The 27,984-nt window shown below is 54.3% G+C and overlaps 1 protein-coding gene across 2 annotated transcripts; it reads right to left on the bottom strand.

Moving 5' to 3' along the window:
* Positions 1–1,203: 1,203 nt before the first annotated feature.
* P2RX3 (purinergic receptor P2X 3) lies at positions 1,204–27,419 on the bottom strand. Of its 2 annotated transcripts, none has more exons than XM_035012867.1 (12): positions 26,188–27,419; positions 19,173–19,308; positions 18,689–18,760; positions 18,388–18,451; positions 17,610–17,703; positions 17,233–17,310; positions 16,380–16,521; positions 15,800–15,936; positions 3,502–3,595; positions 3,100–3,207; positions 2,404–2,481; positions 1,204–2,009 (listed from the first exon to the last, which is right to left on the bottom strand). In XM_035012867.1, exons 1-12 carry the CDS (start codon positions 26,304–26,306, stop codon positions 1,896–1,898), a joined length of 1,236 nt encoding a protein of 411 aa, XP_034868758.1. In that variant the 5' UTR covers positions 26,307–27,419; the 3' UTR covers positions 1,204–1,895. The 2 variants fall into 2 exon arrangements, with proteins under 2 accessions (XP_034868758.1, XP_034868759.1); XM_035012868.1 differs by having other exon boundaries at positions 3,142–3,207.
* Positions 27,420–27,984: the final 565 nt, after the last annotated feature.

The following is a 27,984-nucleotide window of genomic DNA, read 5'->3' as shown; positions in this document are numbered from 1 at the left end:
TCTGGACACGGCCTGATGCCCGAGGCCACCCCTGGGGCGGTGTGATCCCACCAGCCTGAGGATGAGGTAGGGGTGAAGGCCGAGCAGGGGAAGGGGTGATGCGCCTCCTGCGACGGAATCTGACCCATTTTCCCCCAGAGTGGGGCATCACTGGGGTCAGGCCTTTGCAAGTGCCCACTGCTCCTAAACTAATCCCTTCCAAATGATTCCCGAAGCTGCCCCCCCTCTACACCCCACCATCTCCCTGCACCTTCTGTAGAGGGGCCAGCCCTCCATCTGCAGGCAAGCTCCTTGCAGCTCAGACCACATGGTCATGCCTACACTCCAACTTTTCCAGACACCTCCAGACAGTGGGGCTAATGAAACTCGTCCTTCAGGGCCACCCTCATGCATGAGCCCCTTCTAATACCTAATTTCGTATTATTTTGAAAAGATGCCCTAAATTGTATATGCTTCAGTCTTCCGAAGACCTGGGTCTGCTCCTGAGCTCTGCCCTGGGAGACTCCCGGGCCTCTCACCGGAGGAGAGTCCAGAAAGGAGAGGGGATGCCAGGCTGACAGAGGTGTGGGGGGACTAGATGCTCCCACAGCAGGCTTTCTGGCTTCTTGCTTTTGCAGGACACCTGGGTTCTCGTTTGGCCACTAACTGTGTGACCCAAGTCATTTCCCCTCTCTGGCCTCAGTCTGCTCCTCTATAAACAGCAGAGTGGGACAAAAGGGATTCTAGCACTTGAACACTGACCACCGATTACGACCCCGTTGGGGGTGGCCTGGCTGACCACCTGCTCACAGGGCATCGGGCTTCACTGCAGCCTGTTCACCAGCGTCATAAAAGAGCACGGCCCGCTGAGAAAAGGGCCTGGGTCTGGGAATCACGCCCACCCTAGGGGTGGCCTAATTCCACTGCTGGAGTGGGGGGCCCAGAGAGAGAACAGAATGACCCTTCCCTGGTTGGGGACAGAGCTAAGTCATGCCTCCTCTTTACTTCTTTTTTTTTTTTTTTTAAATTTTATTTATTTATTGAATGAGAGAGAGCAAGCACATGAGAGGGGGGAGGGTCAGAGGGAGAAGCAGACTCCCCGCCGAGCAGGGAGCCCGATGCGGGACTCGATCCCGGGACTCCAGGATCATGACCTGAGCCGAAGGCAGTCGCTTAACCAACTGAGCCACCCAGGCGCCCCTACTCTTTACTTCTGAATTGGGGATCCACCCAAGTCAGAGAGAGAGACCTGCATCACTATCTAACTGGTCTCCCCTAAAATGGGGCCTGAGTTCCTGTTGAAAGCCCGGTGCTTACTCTTTATTCAGCAGAACCTAATCCTGGTCCCTGTGGCGAAGGCTGAAGCTGCAGGGGCGGATGCCCCCTGGGAGTTCACTCTTCTCTTGTGGGCGTGGGTGATGGAGTTAGATCTGGGTTCAAATCGCAGCCCTCTTGCTTCTTGGCTGTGTGGCCTTGGGCAAACGACTCAGTCTCTCTGAGCCGCAGTTTATCTTCAAAACAGGGAAACTATTACCTACCTCATCGGATTCTTCTAAGGGTTAAATGAGATAATGTGTGTGATGCTGCCTGGCACTCGGTAGTGCCTTGTGACCACTTGTTACTACTATTACGCTCTCTACTCTTCAGAAGGGGGAAAACTCAGGTGCTGCTGCCCTGGGGCTCCTGGGAAGCTGACAGGGGCAAGGCAAGGGGTGAAGGGGAGATGGAGGTCTTAGCAGGGGGAACTACCTGTCTGCCAGGGCACTGGGAGGCCCAGACACCTGGGTCCGGCGTGGCTTCGTGGGGTGAGCAGCGGAAATGAAAGCCCCGCCCCTTTCCATCCTCCCTCACCCGGGTGGGATGCCCTGTCGGGAGGCCTGGAGCCCAAGGGTGAGCCTGGGGCCCTGGAAGAGGCCTTAGTGGCCGATGGAGTAGGCCCCCGAATCCGTGGACTGCTTCTCCTCGGTGGTCTGGTCGCTGGGGCACACTCGGTGGGCCAAGGCGGTGACCTTCAGCGTTGTCTCGTCCACCTGCAAGCAGAAGGGCAGGCATTATCATGCTCTGAGCGTCATCGTGCTCATTATCAGGGAGCTCCAGCAAGTCTGTGTGACCCCAGCAGTCCTTCCATGAACCTCATGGGCCAACAGAAACCTGAGCTAACCCATAGCTGTCCCGCCCCAGAAATGGAGAGGGGACAGTGAGTGGATGGGGGTGTTGGCAGTGATGAGCCACAGAGCCCCCACAGAGCCCATTCTTGGCCGAATCCCTCTCTTCTGGACCCCCAATTTGCATTGAGGTCCCATGAACTCCCCTTAAGAAGCCCCGAAAAGGGGGAGCCACTGAGAGCCCCCTGGGGTCTAGTGTCCCTCCCTGCCCTATCCCTTTACCTCTCATGCCCCACCCCAACCCTCCCCTCCAGCTCACCTCCTCAAACTTTTTGGCTTTGTACTGGTCGGCCCCCTTGAGGAAGTTGAGCAGGATGATGTCACAGAGGACAGTCCCCTGGAGGAGAAGAGGCAGAGCAGGCTCAGTGTGGCAGGAAGCAGCAGGCTCAGGTGGCTGTGGAGTGGCCCTGGCAGTGGGCAGGACCGCCCTCAGGCAGACAGCAGGCCAGGGGTTGGGGTGAGTCCTCCAAAGACACCTGACTGATGTTTCCACTTGGAAAAACATCCAGGGGCTTTGCAGAATGTCTTCATCACCCACCTCTCCAGCTCTTGGCAGTGACCGCAGACCAAAATGCAGAGAGAGGACTTAGTGGGAGAAGCAGAGGGTGAGGGGGTAAAAGTCCCTGGGAGCAGGGCTCTGTTCCTTTGGCCTGTGGAACCCTGGAGTCTCCTCCCTCACTTTCATGGTGGGGAGCAGGAACTTTATACCAGGTGGAGCCTCCTGCAAATGGGGAGGCTGCTGTGGGAGGGCTTTGCAGAATGTCTTCATCACCCACCTCTCCAATGAGCTCTCCGTGACTAGAGACGTTCACTCAAGGACTGACCCAGCAGGGAGGCAGTGAGGGAGACTGAGGCACCTGGCCAGAGGTCAGGCTTTCCATTCTAGGCAGAGGCAGGGCTTACCTGGGCCACTCCCCGTCCCCCCCCACCCCCCGGCCCCCAGCTGGGGCCCCACCTTGATTGGTCTCCTGTGTGAGCCTGGAGGGGCTGAACTCACCACTCCCACAGACGTGAAGGCTGCCACAGAGCTGATGATGGTGGGGATGATGTTGAACTTGCCAGCCTGCAAGCAGAAAGACCAAGGCAGGTGGGCAGAGGGTCCAGCACGAGGTCCTGAGGCTTGAGGCTGAATGTGGACTCCCAGCCCGAGAGACCGTGGAGTGGAGGGTTCTTGGTAGACCAGGAGGCCCCAGCCCTTGACCGCAGCGGTGAAGAGACTCGAGATGGGACTCACTAAGGCTCTCAGAGCTGGTCAGTGGCAGGAACTTGCCCCCCGGGAGGAGGCTCTTGAGGGCCCAAGACTGGTCTGGGTTTCCTCCCCTGTCCTCCCCCTGATCTGCCCGGCCCAAGGACTCACGTTCCCATACACCAGCACGTCAAAGCGGATGCCAAAAGCCTTCAGGAGTGTGCGGTACTCACTGCCGTTCTCCATCTTGTAGTACTTGGCAAACCTGGAAGCCAGACGTGGAAGGTGGGTCCCACCGTGGGCTCCTACCTGAAGCTTCAAGGTCCTCTAGAGCCTGCAACACTCACTTACTGAGCAACTCTTACTGATGGTTTGCTGGACACCTGCCACAGTCCTCCCTGTGCGCTTAGCTGACCCTCTGTGCAGACATCATCCTGGGGGCTTGTTACCAAGGCAGATTCCCAGCCCCACCCTGAACCTGTGGAACCCGCATCTCTGTGGGTAGGGCCCAGGACTCTGCCTTTTAAGTAATTTCCCTAGATGATGCTGATGTGTGCAAAAGTCTGAGTCTTGCTGGACTCCAAGCTTCTTCGGTTTTATTTGTCTGGGTTTTATTTTATTTTATTTTATTTTATTTATTTTATTTTATTTGTTCGGTTTTATTTTATCAGCAAAGTGTAATTTCTTGGGGCTACCATGGACCCGCAGGGGTGACAGGATCCCAGGAGCATGCGAGGGTTAAGTGAGATGATGCGGAAAAGGGGCTCAGAAAGCTCCGTAACTCTGTGGGGTTGCCATGGATCTTATTTGGTGCCGGCTGTCTCCCCTTCAGTGTTTCCGATGATCCCCAGATCCCCAGGCCTCTCCCACAGAGATGGGAGTCTGGGGAACTCCTGCCCGGAAGGTGACCAAGTGTTCTGTGACTGTGACGCCCCTCCCAGGGCTATTTGCATTTGAGCGCGCACGGCAGGGGGAGGGCAATGCTCAGCCCAAGGGCACAGAGAGCAGAGGGGAAGAGTCATCGAAACTCATACGGTCAGCCATTGTCTGCTCTGGCTATGTGAATGCTGGAGGCAGGCAGAAACGAGTCTAAATCCTGGCTCCACCCCTTGCTGGCAGTGGGGCCTTCTATGTGACTCAGAACAGCTTCACGGCTCACGTCTCAGACCTGGGGGTGCTCATGCCCCCCCCACCCCGCCGCCACGGGTCTGTTGGTGAGAGGGGTAAACACTGAGACCCACCCTTTGAGATGGGCCCTGTCGAGATCCCGGGGTTGGGCCTTCTGCCTGTCCCTCCGCACCGGTTCTCTGCCTGCCCTTCTCCGCAGGGCCTGGGACCCTGGTCTGCAGACCCTGCCTCCACCAAGCTCCCTGCCCTCTGGCTCCCGGTGGGCTCAGCAGTGGGAGGCATCCAGGGGCCATCAGAGGGCGGGAATGGAAGAAGAGTTTAACTGGGTCAGGAAAGAGTCTGGGCTGCACGTTTTCATGCCTGCCCGTCCCTGGGCATGGCTGGAGCCTGTGTGCTCACGTGGTGCACCTGCGGCCCCAGGCTGAAAAGCTAAGGCCAAAAGCTTGTCTGTGAGGGAAAGGTTCCCCGGGGAGCCTGACCTGGGAAGGTGTGTCCCGTGGCCTTTGCAGCCAAAGGGGGAGGCAGGGGAGGCAGGATGATCTTGAGACTGAGACCCAGAGTAAAAATGGGAGTGGCCCCAGGAAGAAGACTGAAAGAAACCCAACTACCTATGCCAAAGAAGCAAAGACCTGGAGGACAAGGAGAGAGGGGAGGGGCTGGACTAGCTTTAAAGATGTGGTAAGTTATGGTCTGGGTGGCGGCGGCAGAGGGTTTCACAGACCAAGGCAGAATGGAGTGGGCTGGGCTGCACCAGGAGGGGGACCCATTTTACAGATGGGGAGACGGAGAAGAAGGTAACTTGCCCGAGCCGGGATTCCAGTCTCTGCTCTTAACCATGAACCTGCTGTCTCTGGGCTCCAGGTGGCCAGTAAGGAGCCAGATCTCAAAGCCCTTCTGTATTCTGTGTTCTGTTCGCATCATTGGAGAACTCAGGTTCCCTGTCTGGGAGATGTGGTACCTGATGTCCTCAGGGACCGGGAAGGGGCGGGGAGGGGGGTCACAGATGTTTGGGGCAGGGCAGAGGCCAGGACTGTGCTCCTGAAGTCTGCATTCCGGCCGGCCCGAGGCTGCAGCCACGAAAAACGTTCTCACCTCGCCTCGGAGAACAAAAAGTCAGCATCCTGGGCACTGCGTTCAAAGCGAAAGCTGGCTAAATTTATCTCGGGAAGGAATGCGAAGGAACAGGGAGAAAAACCAAAGCGGACTTGGTTTTTCTCCAGCACCTGCCTTCCAAGAGGCAATAAGTATGATAAGATCATTATCTCACCAACCACCCACCCTCGGAGGAGGGTTGGCAGGGACTGGTTCTCTTCCTGGGAGGGAGGGAGGAAGGAGGCAGAACGGCGCCCGGGGAGGGAGGGCCCTGGCTGCAGGAGGGAAGGTCCTGGGAGTCCTGACTACTGCGTTCAAGGGTGGCCCGTGAGGGTCACGGAATCCGGCCCAACCCTGTGGCACTGGGGTTTGGGTTATCTTTTCTCTTGGCACACGGCTGGACTATGCTGCCCACCCCCTTGCAGTGAGCTAGGTGGGGCCCTTGACTAGTAATGTGAATGGAAGTGACGTCTGGCACCTGTGGGTCAGAGCCATGTGCCTTGTTCACCCCCCACCCCCGTCCTCATGGCCACTTGCTCAGGAGCTAGGGGTGAACTCAGGCCCTGGGGGAGCCTGATTCAATAGGTGACAGGAGCCCCTGAGCCGAGGGGGTTGTTTGTTACAGCAGCTAGCGATATTTACCCTGTTACAAACACCCCTGATTTTCTAGCTGAGGGAACCTGGGGTTCAGGGAGAAGTTCTCTACCAAAGGATGACGAGTGAGTTAAAATTGGGGAGTTTTTCAAGATTAGCCCGCAAGAGGGCAATTCCCAATGATGCCACATTCCTAGGCTTATTCCATCTAAGAGTCTTGGAGGTCTGGGTGTGGTTCTGTTATCTTTAATTAGCTTTTCCACCCTGCACCAGTGAAGCCTCTCTGAGCTGTCTGCCTCAATTGAGCAGTGACAATAGAAAGAGCCATGGGGAGGATGGATGAGATAATGTTAACATACAGGAAGTCCCTAAAGCTTGTCCCTTTTCTTTCTTTTCCTAGGATCACGATAAATGAAAGAATATCTACGTTCCCCTGGGCCACTACAGTCTCCTGCATCCTAGAGAGAATCCCATCAGCGGTAAGAAGAGCCAGAACACACCGAGTGCTTACTATGTGCCCAGCACTGCGCCACGTGCTTTACACTTTCTATTAAGACCCAGCCCCATGGAATTGAGTTCTATTGTCCTTCCCATTCTACAGATGAGGAACCAGGATCACACAGATTAAGCAATTTGTCTAAGGTCCCCAAACCCAGCAGTTAGTAACCGAACCTGGGATTCAGACTCAGGCAGTTCCAGTGCCAGAGTTCACACTCTGAGCCAGTATTCTTTCTAGACTGTTCTTTTTTGTTGCCTGATTTCTATTAGGTCACGGCTGATTTCTTTCAGTTCTCCAGCTGGGGGCCCTCTTGCATTGGCAAGGCAGGTCTCGACACCCAGCGTCATCGGCTGGGAGTAGAACAGAAGAGCCATGGAGTGTGGGAAGAAGGATTCCCTAGCCTCCTCCACTGAAAAGGAGATGGACGGAGCGACACCCTGGCCATCCCTGATTTCTCCCAAATCCCCTGATTCCTACCTCTCCAGCTTTGGTTTTCTTGGCTGGGAAATGCAGTCGGCGAGAACAACACCACCAATACCCTCCCGGGCCAGCACCTTCCTGACCTGTTGGAAGAAGCCCCTCCGTGCCATGCAGTTCAAGTGCCAGCCACACCACTCCACCCACTTTCTTGTTTCCTGAACACATCCCACAGACGCAGACTTCTTGCCTGTGCCCATGCTGTTCCTCTCTCCTCCCCTTCCCACCTTGCAAACTCCTATTCAGCCATCAGGGCCCAGCAGGTATTTAGAGCACACCCACCCTATGCCAGGCACTGTGCTAGGCCCCGCTGACACCTTGGCAACAAGCTCTGCTCTCATCAGAGGGAGAGAAACATGAATAACCACACACTCCCATAAATAGCTAAAATCTGACGTAAGGGCTGGAGAAGAGAGAGCACCATTTGAAGAGCACATTTAGTGAAGACAATCTGACCTAGGCTGCGAGTCAAGGAAGGCTTCGTGTAAAGTGACGTTAGAGCTGAGGCCTGAGGGATGGAGGGTTGACAGGTGCGAAGGCCAGAGGTGGGGGCCGCTTTCCGGGCTGCGGAAGCCATGAACCCTCTCCTGAGAAAGGACATAGTGTCTCTGAAGAAGCTGCAGGAGCTTGGTGGGCTGGAGACTGGGACAGGCGGAAACGGCTGGGTCCACGTGGTCCTGCCACTGCCCACATCTCTTCCCAGTTCCACATTCAGGGACTTCACACACAGCTTGAAATTGACAAGAGGGGTATATTTACACCAGGGAAATTGGCGACCACCATGAATCAGGTGTTTGCTTTGTTTCCTTTTTCTCCAGAGCCCGTTTATCAGTGTGCGGGGAAGCTGTCAAATCCCCCTGGCGGCGGCTGCTGGAGGAGGAGCTTTGGAATGAGACCGTCCTGGGCTTGAACCGTGGCTCCAGATTAGCTTACATAAGCCGAGGGAAAGTCCTTCGCTTCCCAGAGCCTCCGTCTCCCCAGATGTGAAATGGGGGTACTAGCAAGAGCAGCAGGCTTGCGCCGGAGGATTCCGTGAGCTGCTGGCTGTGAGGCTCCGAGCTTTCGGTGCATGCCGCCCGGTGCTCATCGGGCTGGAGAGAAGCCTGGCGGGTGGCTATAAAAGTTCCTGGGCCTGCCAGGGGCACAGCTGGGATCTGAACTCCAATGCCCACGCCCGCTGCCCCCGAGAGACGAGCCAGGAAGGGGACTTCAGGGCGGCCTCGGTGAGCAGGGACGTATGAAGCTGGTGCCTCCTGAGGAGAGGCCGCATGGCCCGGACGGTGGGGATGCACCGAGGAGGAGAGAAGGGCGCCCGCCGCCTGCAGCCGCTGAGCCCAGGAGGGGCAGGGACCCCCGGGGTGGAGGGTCGCAGGGCAGGCCCAGAGCTTCTCTGATAGGGCCAGCTGTGGGCAGCGGTGGAAGGAGGGCGGAGAGCCCCTGGCGTGCCCACCACTCTCCACTGCTGACCTCCACGGGCCGCCTGCCTGCCTCCCTTCCTCTCTGGCTAACGCGGGGCTTTGGGGAACGGGGACACTGGAGGGGCCAGAGGGCAGGGAGACGGCCGGTATATGGCCCACTGCTTCCCTGCGTGGCTGGGGCTCTCTCCGTGGTTGTGCTGCTCTATGTGACTGTCGCTCGTGTCAGGGACCCCAGCTCTCGGCCGGGCTCCCGTTCCTCCCTGGGGCTGGGGCCTGGCGGTGGGAATGGCTTCCCAGGCTGTTAGGCTCCCACGCTGCGTGAGTTTCTTCACAAACGCCGGCTGAGAGGGCTTTCCCACGAGGACCCTCCCGGGGATACCTGTGCTGTGACTGGACAGGACAAGCCCAACGCGGCACCGAATCCAATAAGCCGAGGCCTGACAGGGCTGAGACACTTGCGTGTGTGTGTGTGTGTGTGTGTGTACACGTGATCCCTCGTGCCATGGGCAGCAGCAGATAAAGAATGAGTAAGTACAAACATCAGTTACCATAATAAATCATTTGTCCGATGCGCTTCAGCCGGGCAGCGTGGAAGCTACGTTCCAGTGTGACAGGTCTATAAATAGTAGTGCACGCTTCAGCGGCCCGTTTCCAAAGCCTTCCCCAGACACCCACATGCACTCCTTCAGACTTTCAGAGCTTGAAGGGACCTGAGCACCTTGGAACAGCCCGTTTCACAGAGGAGGAAACTGAGGCCCACGGAGGGGCCGAGACTTGCTGAAAATCACACTGAGCATTCGTGGTGAGGCCTCAACCACAGCCTGTGGGCCTCCTGACGTGCAGCCTGGGCTCTCTCTGCTTCACCTTGGCTTCATCTTAAGATGAATAATTGATTATTCTCGGCTTGCTCCAGCACAAAATGTTTTTCGTATAAATATTTTGTTACTTGGGTGCAGGTTTATCATTTCCACGTGATCATAGGAACTGGTCTCGTTTGTGTTTGTGCCTGCCAGAATCTGGCATTGGAGGAGATCTCCAGAGCCCTCCCCTCGTTAGCTCTGCTGCCACCGCCTGGACCCCCCACAGAGAGAGGAAACTGGGAGCAGCCCAATTGCAGCCTTGGGAGGCTCCGGCCTGCAGGAAGGCTTCTCCACGCCGGGCTGACATTTGCCGGTCGGCAGTCCATAAACATCTGTTGAATGGAGAAGGGTTTGATCACAATGTACGAATCCCTTGGAAGCTCTCAGACATCTGTTTAGCAACGATCCCATAGAGTGATGGCAATTCTTTCCTAAAGCAGGGACACGTAACTGTTACAGGAAAAATAGCAACAAACTCGCGGGATCCAGGTTGGACTTGTGAGGGAAAACTTGGGCCTGGGATTTGAGTGTCTGAGTGAAGGAAGTGGTGTTCTCTGCGAAGCTTTTGCCTGGTGAGAAGTGATTTTGCCAGCTGAAATATACTTTTACAGTTGATTTTATACTGACAGGAAAATATCTCCTGGCAGACTCATTGCGTGGGGGCGGGGCAACGTCCTTGGAACAGGCTGGGACTCCTTCCCTTAGAGAAGACCCCGAGCCATGTTTACTTACGAATATTCTGGGAACCTAATCAGCTTCAGGGACCGATTTAAGCAGTGGTTGGTTGTTGACCTTTTAAAACAGATTTCTGTTAGTTCATCTTGAATGAGGCAGGAAAAGATCAATGGACATGGAGCTGGAAGATGTACCTGACAGCCAGGTGGCTAGCTGTTTGTTCCTGGGAGTAGACTTTTTGGCCTCAGTTTCCTTGTCTGTAAATGGGGGGTAACTATATCGGTCCTATAGGATACTCCTGGTCACCAGCAGAGGCTCCAGAGGCTGCTGGAATTTGAAATCCAGGCCAGCACTATTTGCTGTGCGGCCCTGGGCAGATAACGAAACCTCTGAGTGTTAGGTTTCCAGCTATAAAATTCTCTCTTCAGAGTTGACAAGATAATCCACAAAGAGCACCTGCTAAGTCCCTGGCTCACTGGTAAGCGCTCGATGAGGGTTAGCCGCTGTTTTCTGCCAATAAAGTTGGTTGCTGTGAGGACAGGCTAGACATTAAAATTATAGAAGGCTGTATAAATTCAGGATCTCTCTAATGGTCTCTCCTTCCACTTGAACCTAAACAAAGGGGAAAATGGATCGTGGCGAAGGCAAGCAAAATACACTCCCGTCAGCCGGGCCTTCAGGCGTCTCTGTGGAGATGATGGAAAATGGCTGCTTTTTAAACACATATTCTATGGCTTTTGGAAGGAGAAAAATCCAGATTGCAGAAAGGATGATCAAAGCCAAGGGCGCACTTTCGATTCCGTCTCTGTCAATTGGCCTAAGATCTTGCTGATCTGCACGTTTCTGCATGGGAAGCAGAGCAGGCGCCAAATTTCCGAGCTCCAGGAAAGCTGTTGTGGGTACATTTCCAACACGAAACCATCACTAGAAACACCTCCGGCATGAGGAACATCTAGCAGCTGAACAAGTGTTTTCTGTCCCAGACACCAAGACAGAAAATCCAAAACTGCCTTGCCTTTTCATAGCAAAGCTGCCTCGGGAGCGCTCAGAGGAGAAATACGAATCCGATGTCGCAAGACGCACCGTTTTGGTTCTGTCCCATCGTTCCCGCCTTCACTGCTGGGCCTGTCTCTCCCGCTCGCTTCTTTGTTGCAAACGCTCTGACGATGTGACGGTGGAAGGTGTGCTAGAAGCAGCAGCCTACAGATGGACCCGGTCCCCGGGTTTGAGTCCCGACGTCCCTCTTACTTAAGCTGTATAATCTTGGGCAAGTCTGGGTCTTTTTGAGCCTACTATGCAGGTGTGGGCGTGAGCTGTGAATCCTGTCAAAATAGGCGCGAAAAGGCTTTGCAAACTTAACCCTAGGGGCTCTCAATCTGAGGTCTGGGGATGGGCTTTTAAAGATCTTCAGAGTCCCGGAATTTTATGCCTCATAAACGCAGAGAAAAAGCGCTAGAGGGAAGCCCGCCAAACTATCCAAGATGTTAACTTCCTATAAGGGGAGAAAGGCTGGAGGAAGGAGAGGGAGTCTCCACATCATCACGCCTATGTATCAGGATCGCTTGGATTTATTACTCTGAGGATGTATTTATATCGTTTTTTGTAGAAATAAGATATATATATATATATATATATATATATATATATATATATACATATATTTTTTACAAAGAAAATGCATGCAGAACTGCTCATGTGTATGAATATGTGCACTTACTGGGCATTTGGTCCATGAGTTCATCCGGGGGATATAAGGGTTAGAGACCTCCAAGAGTGCACAAAGGAAACCCTTGGTCCGCGCTCCTGCCTTCCCCACCCTGCCCTGGGCTGCCTCCCCTGGCGGCTCCTGTCCCCACAGCGGTATCTCCAGGTCCCACCAACTGCTTCCTGCCCTCGCCCCTTCAGACCAATGTCCCGTTGCTGGTCCCAGGCCCTGCGCTATCCTTCGTGGTTTCCCTACACCCTGCCCACACCTTTGAAACAGTCCCTTTATTAAACTCTCCTCATCATCACCCAGTCTGCGTGTGCTGTTTCCTGCTGGGACCCTGACTGCTACGGTATATTCAATCGGTCTTTGTACCATCTCTGCCCACATACTCACATGCACTCGCATACATTCACACACATGCTCACACGCACACACACACACACACACACAGGCCCCGCTCAGGCACACTCACCCACAGATTCATGCTCATCCCCTAACAAACACACCCGCTCACTCAAAGACACAGTACTCACATCCCCCAGCACCTTGGGGGGTGTAGCTCCCTGGTTAAAATCCTGCGCCGGTGAACTGAGGGTCCCCCCGCGATGCGAGAACTCGGCCCTTGTCTACACCCCCCTGCTGCTGGGGTCCCTGGTGACTCTTGCCAGTTCTTACTTTTTAGAAATGCTGTCCTTTGCCCACTACTAATCCGGATGGACCCACCAATGCCACATCTCAATGTACTTGGAAAGAGGCTTCATAAAAGTACCAAATTAAAGTGGCTTCTGGAGAGGTCAGCCATACAGAATAGATATAGGAGTGAAAACAAAATCTTTCCACCAAGTTTCAGGTAGGGACAGATGGCAACTTGAGGAGATCACACAAATAAAGATTAATTTAGGTGGACGGCACCAGGTAATTTGGATGGAAGTTGAAGGGAGACACAGTCTGGCTCAATGCAAGGTCACCTTTCCAATAATTGGAGCTGTCAATGAAGGACAGGCCATTTTGTGAAGCAGACCCATGTTTGGGGCCATGTCACAGCAAGACTGATGTAGCTAGAGCCGGGACAAATGACCTCGAAGGCTCCTTAGGATGTCTCTGTAACCTCGGGCAAGTCACTTCCCCTCTGAAATTTCTGCTTCCTCATCGGTGAAATGGCCACCTCAGCCTAGGGGTATCCCAGGGGTCCTCGGTGGCTACAAATTCTCTAAATCTCTGATCTTACAGGCAAAGAGCTGCAAGAAGCGGCGTGTGGGGGGCATTTGGAAAGGAGCTGTAGAAGTAATTAGTGATGGAAATGAGAATCTCTAGCTGCCTCTTGCCTGAGTGTGCAGATTAAAACAAGGCTGACTCTTGGCTGAATGTTTGCATTTCCTCCAGAGCAAATGGCAACAGTAGTACATTTAAAAACACTCTGGCCTCTGTTAGAGAAGGAGTAGCAGACAAATTTGTTTGGGACACAAAAGGCCAGACCCTGAATTGTGCCTCCAGCAGCCGCTAGTCCTTTAGCCTCTGTGGACCTCAGGTTCTTCGTTTTTAAGTGACGGAAGTGTCAGCCACATGGGCATGTTTTTTTGAGGATTCACAAATATGAATGTCCCCAGCCTTCCTGGCTGCGTGGAAATCATCCAAGAAAATGTGTTTGCGTCCAGGCTCCCATGCCTACTGGCTGTGTGACCTGGGGAAACTCGCTTCATTCCGCCAAGTCTTTGTTTTCTCATCTGTGAAGTGGGGGATTGTGGCATCTACTTCACAGAGCGGGTAAGGAACAACGGGCCAAAGCACATGAAACACTCGGCACCCACAGTGGTGAGTATGGTGCCCACAGATCAGGAGGTTTGTGGGATCCGAAGGACTACCATTATCAGAACCAGCAGTGCCGAACCTGGCTGTGATCTTTATTCTCTGTGGCCTCTCCAACGTGGGCGCTTAGCTCAGCCTCGGGGGTCCATGTGGTGCCAGTAGCTTGAAGGCAATACGAGGTGGTGGGTGGGCACCCAGGGGAGGGAACTGAGGGGGCTTGGGCGGAGCCCTCTGCTCGTCATGGCTGCCAGATGCCCCCCCATGCCATCGCTCTGGAAATTCTTTTAAACTACAGGGGGGTTGGGCGCCTGGGTGGCTCAGTTGGTTAAGCGACTGTCTTTGGCTCAGGTCATGATCCTGGAGTCCCGGGATCGAGTCCCGCATCGGGCTCCCTGCTCGGCAGGGAGTCTGCTTCTCCCTCTGACCCTCCTCCCTCTCATGCTCTCTGTCTCTCATTCTCTCGCTCTCAAATAAATAAAAAAAAAAATAAATAAATAAACTACAGGGGCGTCAAAATGAGCAGCTTTGTCCCTTCCTACTCTGGCCTGGGGGTCTTTGGTGAGGGGGTTAGTTATCTGGGTCCACACCTCTCATAGGTCCCTGGGGGTTAGGCTCAGGGATCCTTGGATCTGTCTGCCCAAATACAACCTAAGCTGATTTGGGACCAGGTCCACCTCACATTCTGCCGTGTGGGGTGGGGGTGAGGGGGGCCCGGGAAGGGGAGTCGGGGTGGAGGGGCAGCTGAAGCACAATGCACTGGAGATCGAGAACTCCACACCATTGCTTCTTTAGATCAAAGAGCTTGTTCTAAAACTGTGGCACCCACGGTAGGGGTCTTCATCAGAGTTCACATTCTTCATAAGCTCTCCTGCCAGGTAAGTTATTTGGGAAATTGAAGAATTCCCACTGGCCACAGGGAAGTTATGAAGATGAAAACTTTGCATTTTAGATCCTGAGAACGTTATTAATATGTTGCTATTTTAAGCCACCATACAAATATCCTTTGTATTGATTTCTGTGTGATGTACCCACTGAATAAATATGCCAATTTCTGCCAGGGAGCCGAACAGTATTTTTAACCTACTTTAAAATATGTGTTGTTTCCTATGGTTTTTTAAAGTTTGGAGTTGATTATGAAAGCACTTTCAATTTTAAAAAATTCTTCTCTCCAGAGAATATACATATATATTTTAAACTATTAAATATAAAGTGTAATGGGACGTAGTTTCAGATGTAGTTTTAAAACTACAAATAAAGGTAAGAAAAAGGTGAAATGATTATTGTTTTGCTTATGTCTGCCATTATATTGGAAAACACCACCACCACAAAGAAAGTTCGAGTAACAATTCTTTGGATAGATAACTGAAGTATATTCTTATGTGTACTTTTTTTTTCCTGATCACTGCCTATTTAGCCAATGTTTCCTGTTTAGTGTATAGCACTGTTGTATGTAACCAGGGCCCCACCAGAAACTTTCGGGTCTTCAAAAATTAGGGGCAAAACAAAACAGAGAGCTGAAGCTTTTCACACCTTGGCCAATAGGATCCTCAAGATAATGGTACTATGGCCATTTCATAGACGGGGAAATTAGGATGGGAGAAGACCAAGGGCTTGCTCAGTTTCAGCTGGTTCCAGATAGTTAACCCCAGGTTCTTCTTTTTCCTTTTCTTCAAGATGGGGCTGATCGGAGGGGGCATCAGGGAGAAATTCCTTATGGCTCAAGGCCATTGGGGATATAAACTAGATGATATTTAGAGACTGGTTTGAGCTCTTGGTTGGAATAGCAAGGGATCATTGATGATCATTGTGGTTGTTATTCGTGACTCAGATGAAACTTCCTGGTTATGAACAGAAAGACAAACTTCCCATCTTGTAAACTGGCTTTGTGGATCGAGAAACCTTAGAAAATGCAGGCCCCGGAGAAGGGCTGCCTGGGCGTCCCTTAGGCTCAGGACAGCTCCAGAGCCAGAGCTAAGAAGGGCTCAGAATCACAGCACACGCATTCTGGGAGACCTTGGTCTCGTGCTCGCACCGCTGACATGGCCTGTCCATCTCCTGGGGACGGCGACAGTTAGCCCTTCCTGGCTTTGAACCAACACCTGATGGGGGTGCATGGGGTCTTTTCTTCCCGACATGCATGGCTGCTGGAGGTGTGACTCTTTAGAACAGCCCCTGCTTCCTCCTCCCGAGGTCCCAGGAGACCGGGGTTTACCTGAAGTTGTAGCCTGGGGAGACGCTGCTCTTCTCCGAGACGCTGTCGAGCCGGGTGAAGGAGTATTTGGGGATGCACTGGTCCCAGGCCCTGTCCAGGTCACACACCCAGCCGATCTTAATGCCTAGGACTCCACCCTGTGCAAAGGGGCCACATATGAGGAGGAAGGGCTGTCTCCGCCGCCTGCCAGGGTGGGGGCTGGGGGTCGTGACACACAGACACGTGATTCTTCCTATTGGCACACGTCGCTTAGTAAACAAAGTACTGCAGTCAGGGGCGTGGACCTTTGGGTCTCTAGATCCTGCTTTTGTCTTGCGTCTCTTAGCAGCAATCCAGGATCCACTTTCCCGTTGTGTGGGCTTTTTCAGAGCTCTAAGGTCAAGTGTGAAGGCGGGAATGGGAGACCGAGGCTTGGCGGGAAGGGTGAGGGAGGCACGGCCCCTCAGGACAGGGGAGGGAGCCCGTTGCAGGCCTGGCGTGCTTCCACTAGGTGGCGCTGCTGCCTCGCCGCTGCTCCGCCTTCCCGGTATTTCCACCCTCCGCCTGCCAATGGGCCCCGGGTGTTTCGTTAGGTCCTCACCGTGCTGGCCAGCTTGGCAAAATCCTGCCCTGCAAACTTGACCACATCCCCCACCCGCAAGATGGGGCAGAAGGGGGCCTTGTCAGGGTGGAAGCGGCACGTCTTCATGTCGGCGGCTGTCAGGTTGGGAAGGAGGTTTCCCCTGCGGAGGAGGAGAGGAGAGAAGCAAGGCCCAGGGCTGGTGTGAAGACAGGCATGCACAAACGTCTCCCGCCTTCTCCAGCCCAGGCAGGAGGATCCGGGACCCGATGTCTTGGATACTCGCGGGCTCCGTCTCCTCCGTTCCTGCATCTTCCCTGCAACTCCTATCGCCCTCTCTCTCTATCAGGGTTGAGTGCGTTCCTGTCCAATATCCCCCAGCTCCCAGGCTGGGGGTCTCAGGGGGCAGGAGTCAGGCCTGAGTTCTCTCAGCACCTCCGTGGTGCCTGGCATTGTGCTTTGTACATGCCTGATGCCCACTGAGGACCTGCTGAGTGAAGGAGTCAATGAACTCCTAACTAACTAGTCAAAAAGTAGTTGACTTGGGCTTGACGTGGGAGGAAAGAAGTGGGATGGGCCCCTTGGGGATTCCAGGCTCAGGCTGAACTTGTCCTTCATCTGCCTCAAGCAGAACTCCCATCTGGGTTCCGAGCCCTAAGGCGGGAGGCTGGCAAAGAGATTGGCTCCAGAGCCCACCTAATGCTTGCTGGTCAAGGCCAGCTGGGAGATTGGGGCTAGGAGTCCCAGGGAGATGGGCAGAGGGTGAGAAAGTGTGGAGAACCATGTGGACAGGATTCTCCACCCCCCTGAAAATGAGCTGGCAGGGTGGGGTGGGTGCCCTGCTTTCTGCTTTAGGGAGGGAGCTGGGACTCACTTCTCAAAGTTGAAGAGGGGGAAACGGATGCTGTTCTTGATGAAAATAGTAAAGTTCTCGGCTTCCATCATGACAGGCCTGTGGGTGAGAACAAGGGGGCCTTAGCTTCTTGGGAAGAGGAAGAGGAAACATGGGGCTTTTGCCCCAGGGACCACTTTTCTCGGGGGACGTTTCCCACGGGGCACCTGGTCATGGCCTCTCTGGGGCTCTAGGGACAGAGGGAGGGGGGTGGCAGGTGAGGCGGGGGAAAGGTGCCATCCTGAGGCCACTTCCCCCCCAGAAGTGGATACTACTAGGAGAACCCAGGAGACCCTCTGCAGGCTCGGAGATGCAGAGCTCCCCCTATTGGCAAAGGAGAGCTGGGGCAGGGTCCTCACATTTCCACTGTGTCCACCTCGGTGGGGCACCAGCCCTGGATCTCACAGGTCCGGAGCACAGAGCTGTAGTTCACGCAGCGGCCGGTGAGGATCCCTGCCAGGGGGAGCCACACATGCTGGGTGCCTGCCTGGCACCCCCACCCCACCTCTCATCAGGGACCACCCCCCCATTCAGGGACCCCACAGGGGAGGGGACGAACAGGCAGGGCAGGGGAGGTGGAGCCGGGGTACAGGAGTCCTGCCGAGCTCTTGCCCTCGGCTCCTCCTGAGCCCTAGATCAAGCTAAGGGGAGGTGACAGCCTTCCTCTGATACGTTCTGGGCCCAGCCACCCTGAGGGCCCTGTTCTCTTTGTTCCCAGGGCACACTGTGCTCTTCCTTGCCTCTGAGTCTTTGCTGTAGCTGTTCCTTCTGCCTAGAATGTTCTTTTAAACCCCTTCTATCCTGCCAACTCCTTCCCATCTTTCAGGGCCCATCTAAAATGTCCCTGCCTCTAGGAAGCCGTGGGGGGCCCCCTACCTGGAACGGATCCCTCTCCCTTCCACAGCGCCCACTGCCCCCCTTGACAGCATTTGCTGCCTCATGCAGGCCTGCTCCCTGGGCTTCAAGCTCCTCCGGGGGCGGCCCCCACCGGGTCTGACACCAGCCAGCATCTTAAGTGCTGGCAGAATGGCGAGGAACAGGCCAATTCCCACTCTCTCCGCCATGGGGGCTGTGCTGTCTTCCAGGGTCCCAAGAACACCCTGGGGTTGTAAGGGGGTGGGGAAGGGCTGCACTCACCCCCACCCGGGAAGCGCTGAGGCCCGCACTGGCTGTCTGATACACAGCGGTACTTCTCCTCGCTCTGTGGGGAGACACGTCTGCAGGTGGGTGTAAGACTCTGCGCTGGGCCTGGATGAGCCCTTTGGCTCCCAATGCTTCCCCCTAACCAGGGGCCTTGGGAAGGCGGAGGTCTTGAGACATAGCTCCAAGGCTGGAGCTCGACCTCTGCATATACCCACGCCCCTCCCTGCCACCGCTCCCCACCCCCCAACGTTTTCTTCCTTGACCTGCTTCATACAACCTCCCTCCCTCCCCTCACCTCTGGGCAGAATCCTTGCATCTGGTTTTCAGTGACTATCATCTTGGTGATGATGACAAAGACAGAGGTGCCCTTGGCAGGAGAAGGGAGAGAAAAAAAAATGCACCAGTACCAATCCCCATTCTACAGGTGGGGAAATTAAGGTGTGGGCTAAGAGATCTGGCCAAGGTCACAGGGCTAATAAAGGGCAGAGGTGGGTCCAAGTCAAGTCCAACCACCCACCTAGCTTCTCTTGCTCCCTCCGTGTGTTGTGTTGATCACAGGATGAGTGTGGCAGAGCCTACCCTACTGTCCTGATGCCTAGTGCTGCACTCTGGAGGGCACCCCCACCCCCCTCCCTGGCACCTCCCAACCGCTGGGGAGGGGTTTCTCTGATCACTAATGCCACACATGCTGGTTTGGGGATCAGATCTCATTGGCACCCTCCTTGACTTGCCCCAGCATCTGGGCATCTATACGTGGCCCTGGGGTAGGGGAACCATACCTGGGGTGGGGTCACATAATCAGACACGTCCATGACTCTGTTGGCATAGCGTCCAAAGCCCTTCACCTTGGTGACGACCGAGGACTCAATGGCTGTGTCCCGCACCTGGTAAGCCTTCTCGTGCAAGAAAACCCACCTGGGCAGGAGAGCAGGGATGGAGAGCAAGAGAGGAGGGTCTAGGCCCATCAGAGAGAGGCCGGGAGAAGTTTCCTTCCCCAACACTAGACCGCATGGAGTGTCTGGTCAGGGGAAGGCCTGTGCTGGAGGGGAGGGACCTCCCCCTGGGTTGGCTTAGAGTGGTTTTTTCCCATCTTTCCCATTTCCCTCTTCAGGACCATTTGTAGACTTTTCCCCCTAACCGCCCCCCCATCATGAAATTTTAAAAGTATAGATATTAACTTATGTGCTGTATGTATATTTGTGTTTTACACATAAGAGTGAGATTTTTTTTAATCCCTCAAGAACAAATTTTCACCCCCTTGAGGGTGACATCGCCCCTTTGCCAGTGCGAAGTCATTCCTGCTGACCAGGAGACCACCTCTTTGACAGGCAACTGGAAAAAGGAGGGACAAAGCATCCTAAGCCTCTGACCCTGAGCATCCCAGGCTTTGCTCATGGGTGTATCCTAAGTGCCGGCACATAGTAGGTGTTCAGTAAACAAGTCAGGGAAGACATTTGGGAGCTGGGTGCTTGGAGGAGTCTCCATCTGTGCAGGCGCCAGATGAGAAGGGCAGAGGAGGAAGGTTGGGGCAGCAGCTGAGCCTTTCCCTGGCAGGTAGGAGTTGGATTAAGCAGGGAGAGGCCGCAAATCTTATTCCTTGGATTGTGCTGCCACCCAGTGGACATTTACCTGTACTGCCTTCTTCCTGCGGCCAGGATCAGGGAGGGCCCCCTTCTCCTTCCACCCCGACGTCCCTCCCCGGACTCTGGCAGCTTTCCCCAGCAGCAAGAAGAGGCTGCAGGCAACTCTTCTCTCTGCAGTTCTGTGAGGTGCCCGCCTTTCTCATCACAGCCCTCAAGGCTCGACCCACTCTCCGCCTCGATAGCAGGCTTCCAGCCTGCGGCCCGCCCTATCTGTGCCCCACAGCACACTGGCAGGCAGATGCTGTCACTGTCCCCATTGCACGGATGAAAAAAGGTCATCAAATGCATTTGGAAAATGCCGCACACACTCTTATTTTTGGAGAAACGCTGGTGACATCTTGTAGAACGGGGAGTGCGCTTTTGGAAATGCTGGATTAGGGTCATTTTCTGCCGGCTAACCAGGGAGGCACAAGGTTGAGGATGAGCGGGAGGAAGGGACTGGAGACGGTGTAGTGCAGAGAACACAAAGCTGGGGGCGCGCTAGGCTGGGAAGCTGACCTGACGACTTTATAAGGCGGCAGTTGGGACTTCAAGCCTGGGAGCTTTCCAACCCCAGAAAGTTGTCCAAGAGTGGACTGCTGTGGGAGGTGGTGAGTTCCACATGCCTGGGAAGACTTAAGGAGATGCGTTCAGGTGGGGGGTGGTTGGATTGGATGACCTCTGGGGTCCCCATGGAGGGGAACAGCTCCCGGGGCATGCTGGGGGGTCATAGTCACCTGTGGGATGGGCACCTGCCCGTCAGGTTTGTGCTCACACAGGCTGACATTTGCAAGAGACTCTTTGCTCAGTTTTCAGGGAGGGGGCTGGGAGTTATCCCCATCGTGGGGCTTCCCTCACGCGCTTGAATTCCGAATGTGAATGCTCTCTCGAGTGGGACGGGAAGGGTGGAGCGCTGGTGGACGGCTCCTAATCTGTCCCCGGTTTTATTGTTGCTGCTGGATAGCAGGCGGTGTCCTGAGGAAGGCACCGTTAGGAGGGGTCACAGGTTTGTAGAAGGCTCTTACGAACACCTGGCCTGTGTGGACGTTTGTGGTGCTATGTGCTTTCCTTTCCTAGCACCTCTCTCTTTTTTTTTTTTTGGAAGGGGAGGGGTTTCATCAAGTCTCATAAGGAAGTATGGGTCTCACAGAAATGTCATCCACCACCTTATGTCCAAATGAGTATTATCAGCTCATGGGTGGGGGCCCCGCGCAGTGGAGGGAGTGAGGCCGAGAGCCCAGATCTCCCTGCTCCCAACTGAGTGCACCTCTGTCCCGAGTAGAAGCCACAGTTGCAATACGCCCTCTAGAGCCTCAGTGTGCCCGGCCACGGAATGGACACATCTCTGAGTGGTGATCTAATGACATGGTTTCCTAAGGCCCCCTACCCTATTCTTAAAGTCCAGGAACATTTGCAGATGAGAAGCGGGGTTCAGATTATTATTATCTAACCAACACAGCCCGCTGAGTCTGTGGTAAGGGTGCATGGAGTCCTTACCATGACCCTGTGAGAACCCTTTATTGCTCTCCTTATGTTACAGATAAGGAAACAGAGGCACAGAGTGCTGTGCTAACTTGCCAAGCCGGTAGGTGGGTTCCAACCCCGGGCAGACTGCTCAGAACCAACTTACACCCTGAAAGGGATCCTGGTCCCGGTGCTGCTGGTCCTGCCGGTCACTAGGGGAACATCTGCAGCCTTGGGAAAGTCTCAGGGGGAAGGGCCCTAGGGCTTGGAAGAACAATTAACCTATCTCTCTCCTCACCTTTCTCCTCCTTCAAGGCTCCTTCTTGTGCCCAGTGGGTAGGAGAGGCCACATCAGAATTCTCTCTCTGAGTTAAATAATAAGCGCAAGAATTTCAGTGGCCCCTTGGGGCCCAAGGACGTCATCAGGGCAGCTCAAAATAAGGGGATGCTTCATTTCCAGAACAGAGGGGCTGAGTCTGTCTCTAGAGGCCAGGGCTGAGGAGATGGGGCAGGACTAAGCCTTCAATTCTTGGCATTTACTCTGCTGCTCTGACTTATTTTTTTTCTCGTGTTCCTGGTTTATTATTTATAGAGTGGAAGGCGGGTGGCAGCTCCTTGGCAGGTGGGATGTACAGGAAGGAGGCTAGAGCAGGATCCCGGCACCCTTCTGTCCACCCCCAAGGAGTCAGGGAGGAGGCCAGGGAGTGGGCGTGGGGAGTGTGTGCTCTGTGCACCAGAAGGAGAGGGGTCTCTGAGGAAGGTGTGAGCTGGATGGCGGGGAAGGGGGAGGTGTGTTGGGGGATCTAGGAAATGACAATTGTTGCCCTCTATTAGTGGGTCTCCCGTTTCAGGCAAGGCACTTGACGTGATAGTTCTCCTTGCTGTAACTCCCTGGGGTAGGCATTCCTAAACTCATTTCCCAGATACAAGGACTGAGACTTAGAGACGTAAGGTGACCTGTCCAAGCCCCACTCCTAGTTGGTGTCACAGTGAGGCTTCTAACAAGGGGGTTCTCGTTCCACGGTCTCCCCATCATGGAGCTGCAGAGAGGGGTGGGGGAGACAAGAGTGACACTCTTCTCTGCATCTGTAAGGTGGGTTCCAACAGGTCTTCCACCATACTTGTCACCTAGTGTCCCACAGGAAGACTCAGGGGGGATGCCTCAGGGTGCTATCCTAGGCTGAAATGATGGGGTGGTGGGTCAAGAAGGTGGAATTCCAGGCCCTTCTCTTTAAACTAAAATAGCTCCCCTGTTTAACCACTTTATGTATTGAGCTTCTTCATGAGATTCAAAGTGAGGCTTGGGGCACCTGGGTGGCTCAGTTGGTTGGGCACCCGACTCTAGATTTTGGCTCAAGTCATGATCTCAGGGTCGTGGGATTGAGCCCCACATCAGGCTCCATGCTCAGTGTAGAGTCTGCTTGTCCCTCTCCCTCTGCTGCTCCCCCTGCTCTCTCTCTCCCTCTCACTCTCAAATAAATAAGTAAATAAATAAATAAGATCTTTTAAAAAAAGATTCAAAATGAGGCTGAATATTATGAACCAAATGGGACACCTGTGCAAATCGTGAGTCTGTGGATCAGGCTTTGCAGGGGGAGGAAGGGATGGGGAGAGCAGGGCTGTGAGGGGTCCAAGGCACCACCAGCCACCACAGGTCCTTCTGATGATGGAGCATCAGATGGCTGGGAGTGCCCCTCTTCTGGTTTGCAGGGAGGTAGCTTCCTTCCAGGAGGCTCTGCAAATTAGCTCAGGCTGTGGAACAGCCAGCACTTCTGGAAACTCAGTCCCCAGGGACCTCCTGTGTCTTCCGCAGCCATAGGATCCCCAAAAGAGATTGGCTCTTAGGAAGTCCCACCCCACAGAGGAGACTGGGGATTGCCACCTGGGCCCTGGGAAAGCCATGTGAGAAACACCACTGGTGTCTCTATGCACCTGGGTGGGTAACGGACACCAGGGATGAAGTGGTGTCAACTCCAGACAAGCAGCTGAGGCTGGAGCAGGGGTGAGAGCACATGTGGAGACAATTAGCTGGCATGCTGCAGTAAATGCATAAGAGAAACGGTTGGCTCATGTTACATGTGTACAAGTAAGATTGTGCATCTGGTCTACCTCGCAGGGATACTACGGAAGAGATTCAAGTGCTAGTTAGATGTTAATATTACAGTGTTAAAAATCTTTTCAAATTCTACTGAGTCTAGGCCACCATCATCTCTCTCAATATACTGCACTGCCCTCTCCAATCACTGCATCCACTCCTACCCACTCCAATCCCTTGGTGAATTAGCCAGAGTGATCTTCCCAGCTCAGATCTCATTGTCTGTCTCCCCCCGCCCCTGCCCCCAGACACACACACACACATACATAGAATTCCCATCCATTGCCCCTGTGTAAAAAACGAAAGCTCTGAGGGTGTCTGAGGTCTGGCTGGGTGTGATCCCACCCCCATCTTACAACCACCCTCACCTTTGCTCCCTCTGCTCTAGCCATAGAGACCTTCTTTTCTTCTCCTCATTTGCCTGGCTCTTTCCCTTCGCAGAGCTGGGTTTCTCTGCCTTGAGCCCTCTTTCTTCCCTTTTTTCTCCTGGATTGTTCTTACTCATCCTTCAGATCTTGGCTTGGGCATCATATCTCCAGAAAACCTTCTCTTAGCTCCCCGACCAGGTCAAATGCCTCCATACTAGCAGCTCTCCTAGCATTGTACACCTCTTATTCAATTTTACATTTGTTTGTGGAGATTGTTTGATTAATGTGCATCTCTTGCATCGTAACCTCCATGAGGGTGAGGGCCCTGTCTGCTTTTGCCCATGTTCTATGCTTGGTGCACAATGCCTGGCATGAAGAAATGCTTGATAAATTCCTGCGAAATTAAAGACAATGGATTCATGAAGTCCTGATGGTGCCTGGGCTCATGTGCACAGAGATGGGGCTCAGGCCAGGGGGCTGGGCCACAGACTAGACAGATGTAACTGGAAGGAGCAGCTCCGTGGGGAGCTGTCAGGCTGGGAGATGGATGGGGTTGGATATCAAGACTCCAAAGAGCCTCTCATGTTTGTTTCTGCAGGCCGGGCTCCAGCACCGAGGATCAGAGCATCAGATCATATCACAATGAAGGAGAGACAGGGGCAGCGGGAGAGCAGAGCAGGCTGGTCCAGGAGCCGCTGTCTGCCCTCCATCAACCTCCCGCCTGGAGCCAACAGAGCCAGGGATGTGCTGAGGCAGCTTTTGGACTCACCTGGACCGCCATACCGTTTCGTGGGTATAAACAGTGAGAGCATCGCATGGACATGTGAACATGGAACATTTAAGAACCAACTTTGAGCCAGCCTCTGGAGGTGCAGACACGGAACATTTGCAAACACCATACCTCACAAAACCTCGAAGTTGGAAGTAAGCTTCGAGGCCATTTTCCTACCCCTAAGCTTGAATCCCTTCTCTGATATCCCTGAGAGGAGTACTGGAAGTACAGCCTTGCCTACAGCAGCCACAGAAATGAGTCCTACTGGCTCCCACAAAGCATGCAAAGGAAAAAAAAAATCCCTTAATCCACACCTGCCCAATTTTCCACGCACATGCTCACACACTATTCCGACCTTTCAGGCAAGGAGGCCCACGCACATGCAGCTCCAGCCCACACGCACACTGGATGTCTCTTTGACTTGAATTAACTCACGACAGTTGTCCGTGGCTTGTCGTTTCTCGTACACAGAGCTATTGTCTCAGGCAACAGCATGAGACTAGAGACCCGCACGCCAGGAAAGAAAACTCTAGAGGTTTCTGCCTGTCATTTCTGGTGCCCACCAGTGGGTGCAAATGACCACAAAAAGGACGGAACCATTGTCTGCTCCATGGCCCTTGGTGCATATGTGTGTGTGTGTTGGGGGTGGTGGTGGATGCTTCTAAAGGTGGGAGCTGAGAGGGGGTGTTCGGATCACTGGCTCTTAATCAACTCCTGGGATGGGTTATACGGTACAAAGTCAGTAGCAGTAGAGAATTTATGCTTTCTGGCAAAGCAGTGTGTTTCCGGATTCACGAGGAGGGCCCCTGGATCGTGTGCAGAAAAGCCACCTTTCCCCTGAGCAACTCTTCCACTGAGTTATTTGTGCCCGTGTCTCTCCCCCTCCCCAAGGCGCAGACACCCTGCTTTGTCCTACCCTCCAAGAACAAGGGCTTCTCCCCTTGCCCTGTTCTCTCACCGTCTCCTCAAGCCAGGAGGGGAATCCCTCCTTCCAAAGCGGTCCAGTTCTCTCCTTCCACCCCACCATCGACCTGATCAACCCATCACTGTCTCCCTCATGTCAGTGCCGTCCCTTCCCCTTTCCTGTGCTCCCTCATCTTTGTGAGACCCCAAAGCACTGGCTGAGGAGAATGGGAAGATGTGAGGGTGGTCTGTTCTCTGGTGGGAGCAGGAAAGAAGGGAGAGGGGAGATGGTCACTTGGGACCTCTCCTGGTGGAGGGTGGCACCAGGGCAAGAACCCCACTCCTTGGGGTGTGTGCCTAGAAAACACTCTCTGACTCCAGAGCATTTACTGGGGAAAAGAACTAATCTGGGGACCAGATCCCTGATGGGGGTGGCACAGTCCACTCCTTGGACTCCAGAGTAGAGACTGTTTCCTCCAAGAGAGGAGCAGGTCAGGCAGCTGGACAGCAACACTGAGGGGACACCAGGCAGCCCTCCCCTGCTATGACCCGAAGGGCCACAGGACTCACCCCACGAAGTAGGAGATGATCAAAAGCTGGACTGCCCGGTTGATGACCCCAATGGTCCAGCTCTTCACAACCACCGACTTGGTGGTCTCGTAGGTGAAGAAATCTGACACGCAGTTCATGCTGAGAGAGCATTCAGGGGCCACTCAGAAGGGACCCAGTGGTGGCCTCAGGGGGGGAGAGGTCCTCGGGACAGGGAGAAAGAGATCAGAGCCTGGAGGGGACAGCTTGGAGGGGCTTGAGGAATGGGGAGCCTGTTCCTTTGAGTCAGGCAACCCTCGCTCAGTGCCCAGGCTCCCTCTGCCCTTGACACTCTGGGCTGCTAAGAGTCCAAGGCCAGGGCGGGGGACCCCCTTTTTGTTCGTCTCCACCCCACTCCCCTGTGATGTCACGGCAGGGGTGGGGTCTCCAATCCCCGGCTCCTGATTGCCTGGGATGCAGCTGGCTAGGGCCCTCTGGGACTAATGTTTTATCTGCACTCTGTCTACCCTTTCTGTTCCGTTCTCTTGTACTGCATCTTCTTCCCTGCTCATCAGCTGCTTCATGCTCTCCTTAAAGCCCCTTGCAACGCCCCAGCCCCAGCCACCTAATAGTCTCCCCAGGACTGGTTGCCCCCTTCATTCGTGAATGCCTTCCCAAAGCCACTCAATTCGGCTACCGACCGCTCCCTTCCTGAGTTGCCCCCAATAGCATATGGGTCACGGGGAAGGGTCTCTTGAATATTTCTCTTGATCTCCTGGGGCTGGGGGGCGGGGGCGCATAACGGGTCATATAGTTCACGTCCCTAACTCAAGTCAGCAGTGGCTGAAGCTCGACCTGCAGCACAGCATTATCCCATTGGGGCGATTTGTTTTATTTTGCTTTGTTGTACTGTTGAGTTTACTTATCTGAATCTTTTGTTTGATAACATGCTCCTGGAAGGCTGGGGCTGTTTCCATCTTGTTTACTAGTTTTCTCAAATCCTAGAACTCGGTGGGAGCTCAATCCGCATTTACTGAATCCAGCTGAATGTATGTTGCTAGACAGTGCTGAAATGGCCATTTCCCAGAGTTAAAGTCACGAGTTCAGGGAGCCACAGAGCATTCCTGCTGTCTCGTAACCCAGGACTGCGTTAGCAAGCTGGCGTAGCTAAGATTGTCAGGGAAGTCTTCAATTTAAATATTCTGTCCTAGGGGCGCCTGGGTGGCTCTGTCGGTTAAGCATCTGCCTTTGGCTGGGGTCATGATCCCAGGGTCCTGGGATGGAGCCCTGCAGAGGGCTCCCCGCTCTGTGGGAAGCCTGCTTCCCCCTCTGCCTCCGCTTGCAGGAGGCTCCCCCTGCTTGTGGTCTGTCAAATAAATAAATAAATAAAATCTTAAAAAAAGAATTCTGTCCTAGTGCCTTCATGCAGGACAGGTTCCATCAATCGTTCTGGATGTAGAGGGGAACTAGAGGCGGGTAAGGAGATCTGGGGCCCTGGGCAAATCCTCGCTGGGCCTCGGCCTTCCCATCGGCAAAGGAAGGCTGCGGCGGACAAACTCGACCAGCTCTCCCAGGCCTGGCCTCCCCGCGGCGGCAGGAGCGGCGCAGGGCTTCTGCCATCCCGCGCTGACGCGGTTTCGAGTCACGCCCGGCTCCGAGGTGACCGACTCGCGCGCTCGAACTTGATGCCGCCCTGCGCGAGCCTCTTGCAGGCCTCCCCGACACCGCGGTTTCAGAAGTGAAGCTTTTGGGTGCGGACTGAGAACGCCTTTCAAACCACGTGACCGGGGAAAGCAGGACAGTCACCGTGACGCCGACACCCCGGGTGCGGGCGGGTCA

Source organism: Mirounga leonina, unplaced genomic scaffold (genome assembly GCF_011800145.1).
Source record: "Mirounga leonina isolate KUSES-001 unplaced genomic scaffold, KU_Mleo_1.0 Mir_166, whole genome shotgun sequence".
Lineage (NCBI taxonomy): Eukaryota > Metazoa > Chordata > Mammalia > Carnivora > Phocidae > Mirounga > Mirounga leonina.
The sequence above is the reverse complement of the archived record's forward strand: the minus strand, read 5'-3'. Positions and strand labels throughout refer to the sequence as shown.

Bases quoted from the DNA above. Each gene is read 5' to 3' on its own strand.
- P2RX3 (XM_035012867.1), bottom strand. From the start codon at position 26,306: ATGAACTGCGTGTCAGATTTCTTCACCTACGAGACCACCAAGTCGGTG. The intron at 17,704-18,387 runs GTGAGTGCAGCC...TCCCCCTGGCAG, and splicing joins TCAGCGCTTCCCGGGTGGGG to GGATCCTCACCGGCCGCTGC. The intron at 2,010-2,403 runs GTGAGCTGGAGG...TTCTGCTTGCAG, and splicing joins AAGCCAAAAAGTTTGAGGAG to GTGGACGAGACAACGCTGAA.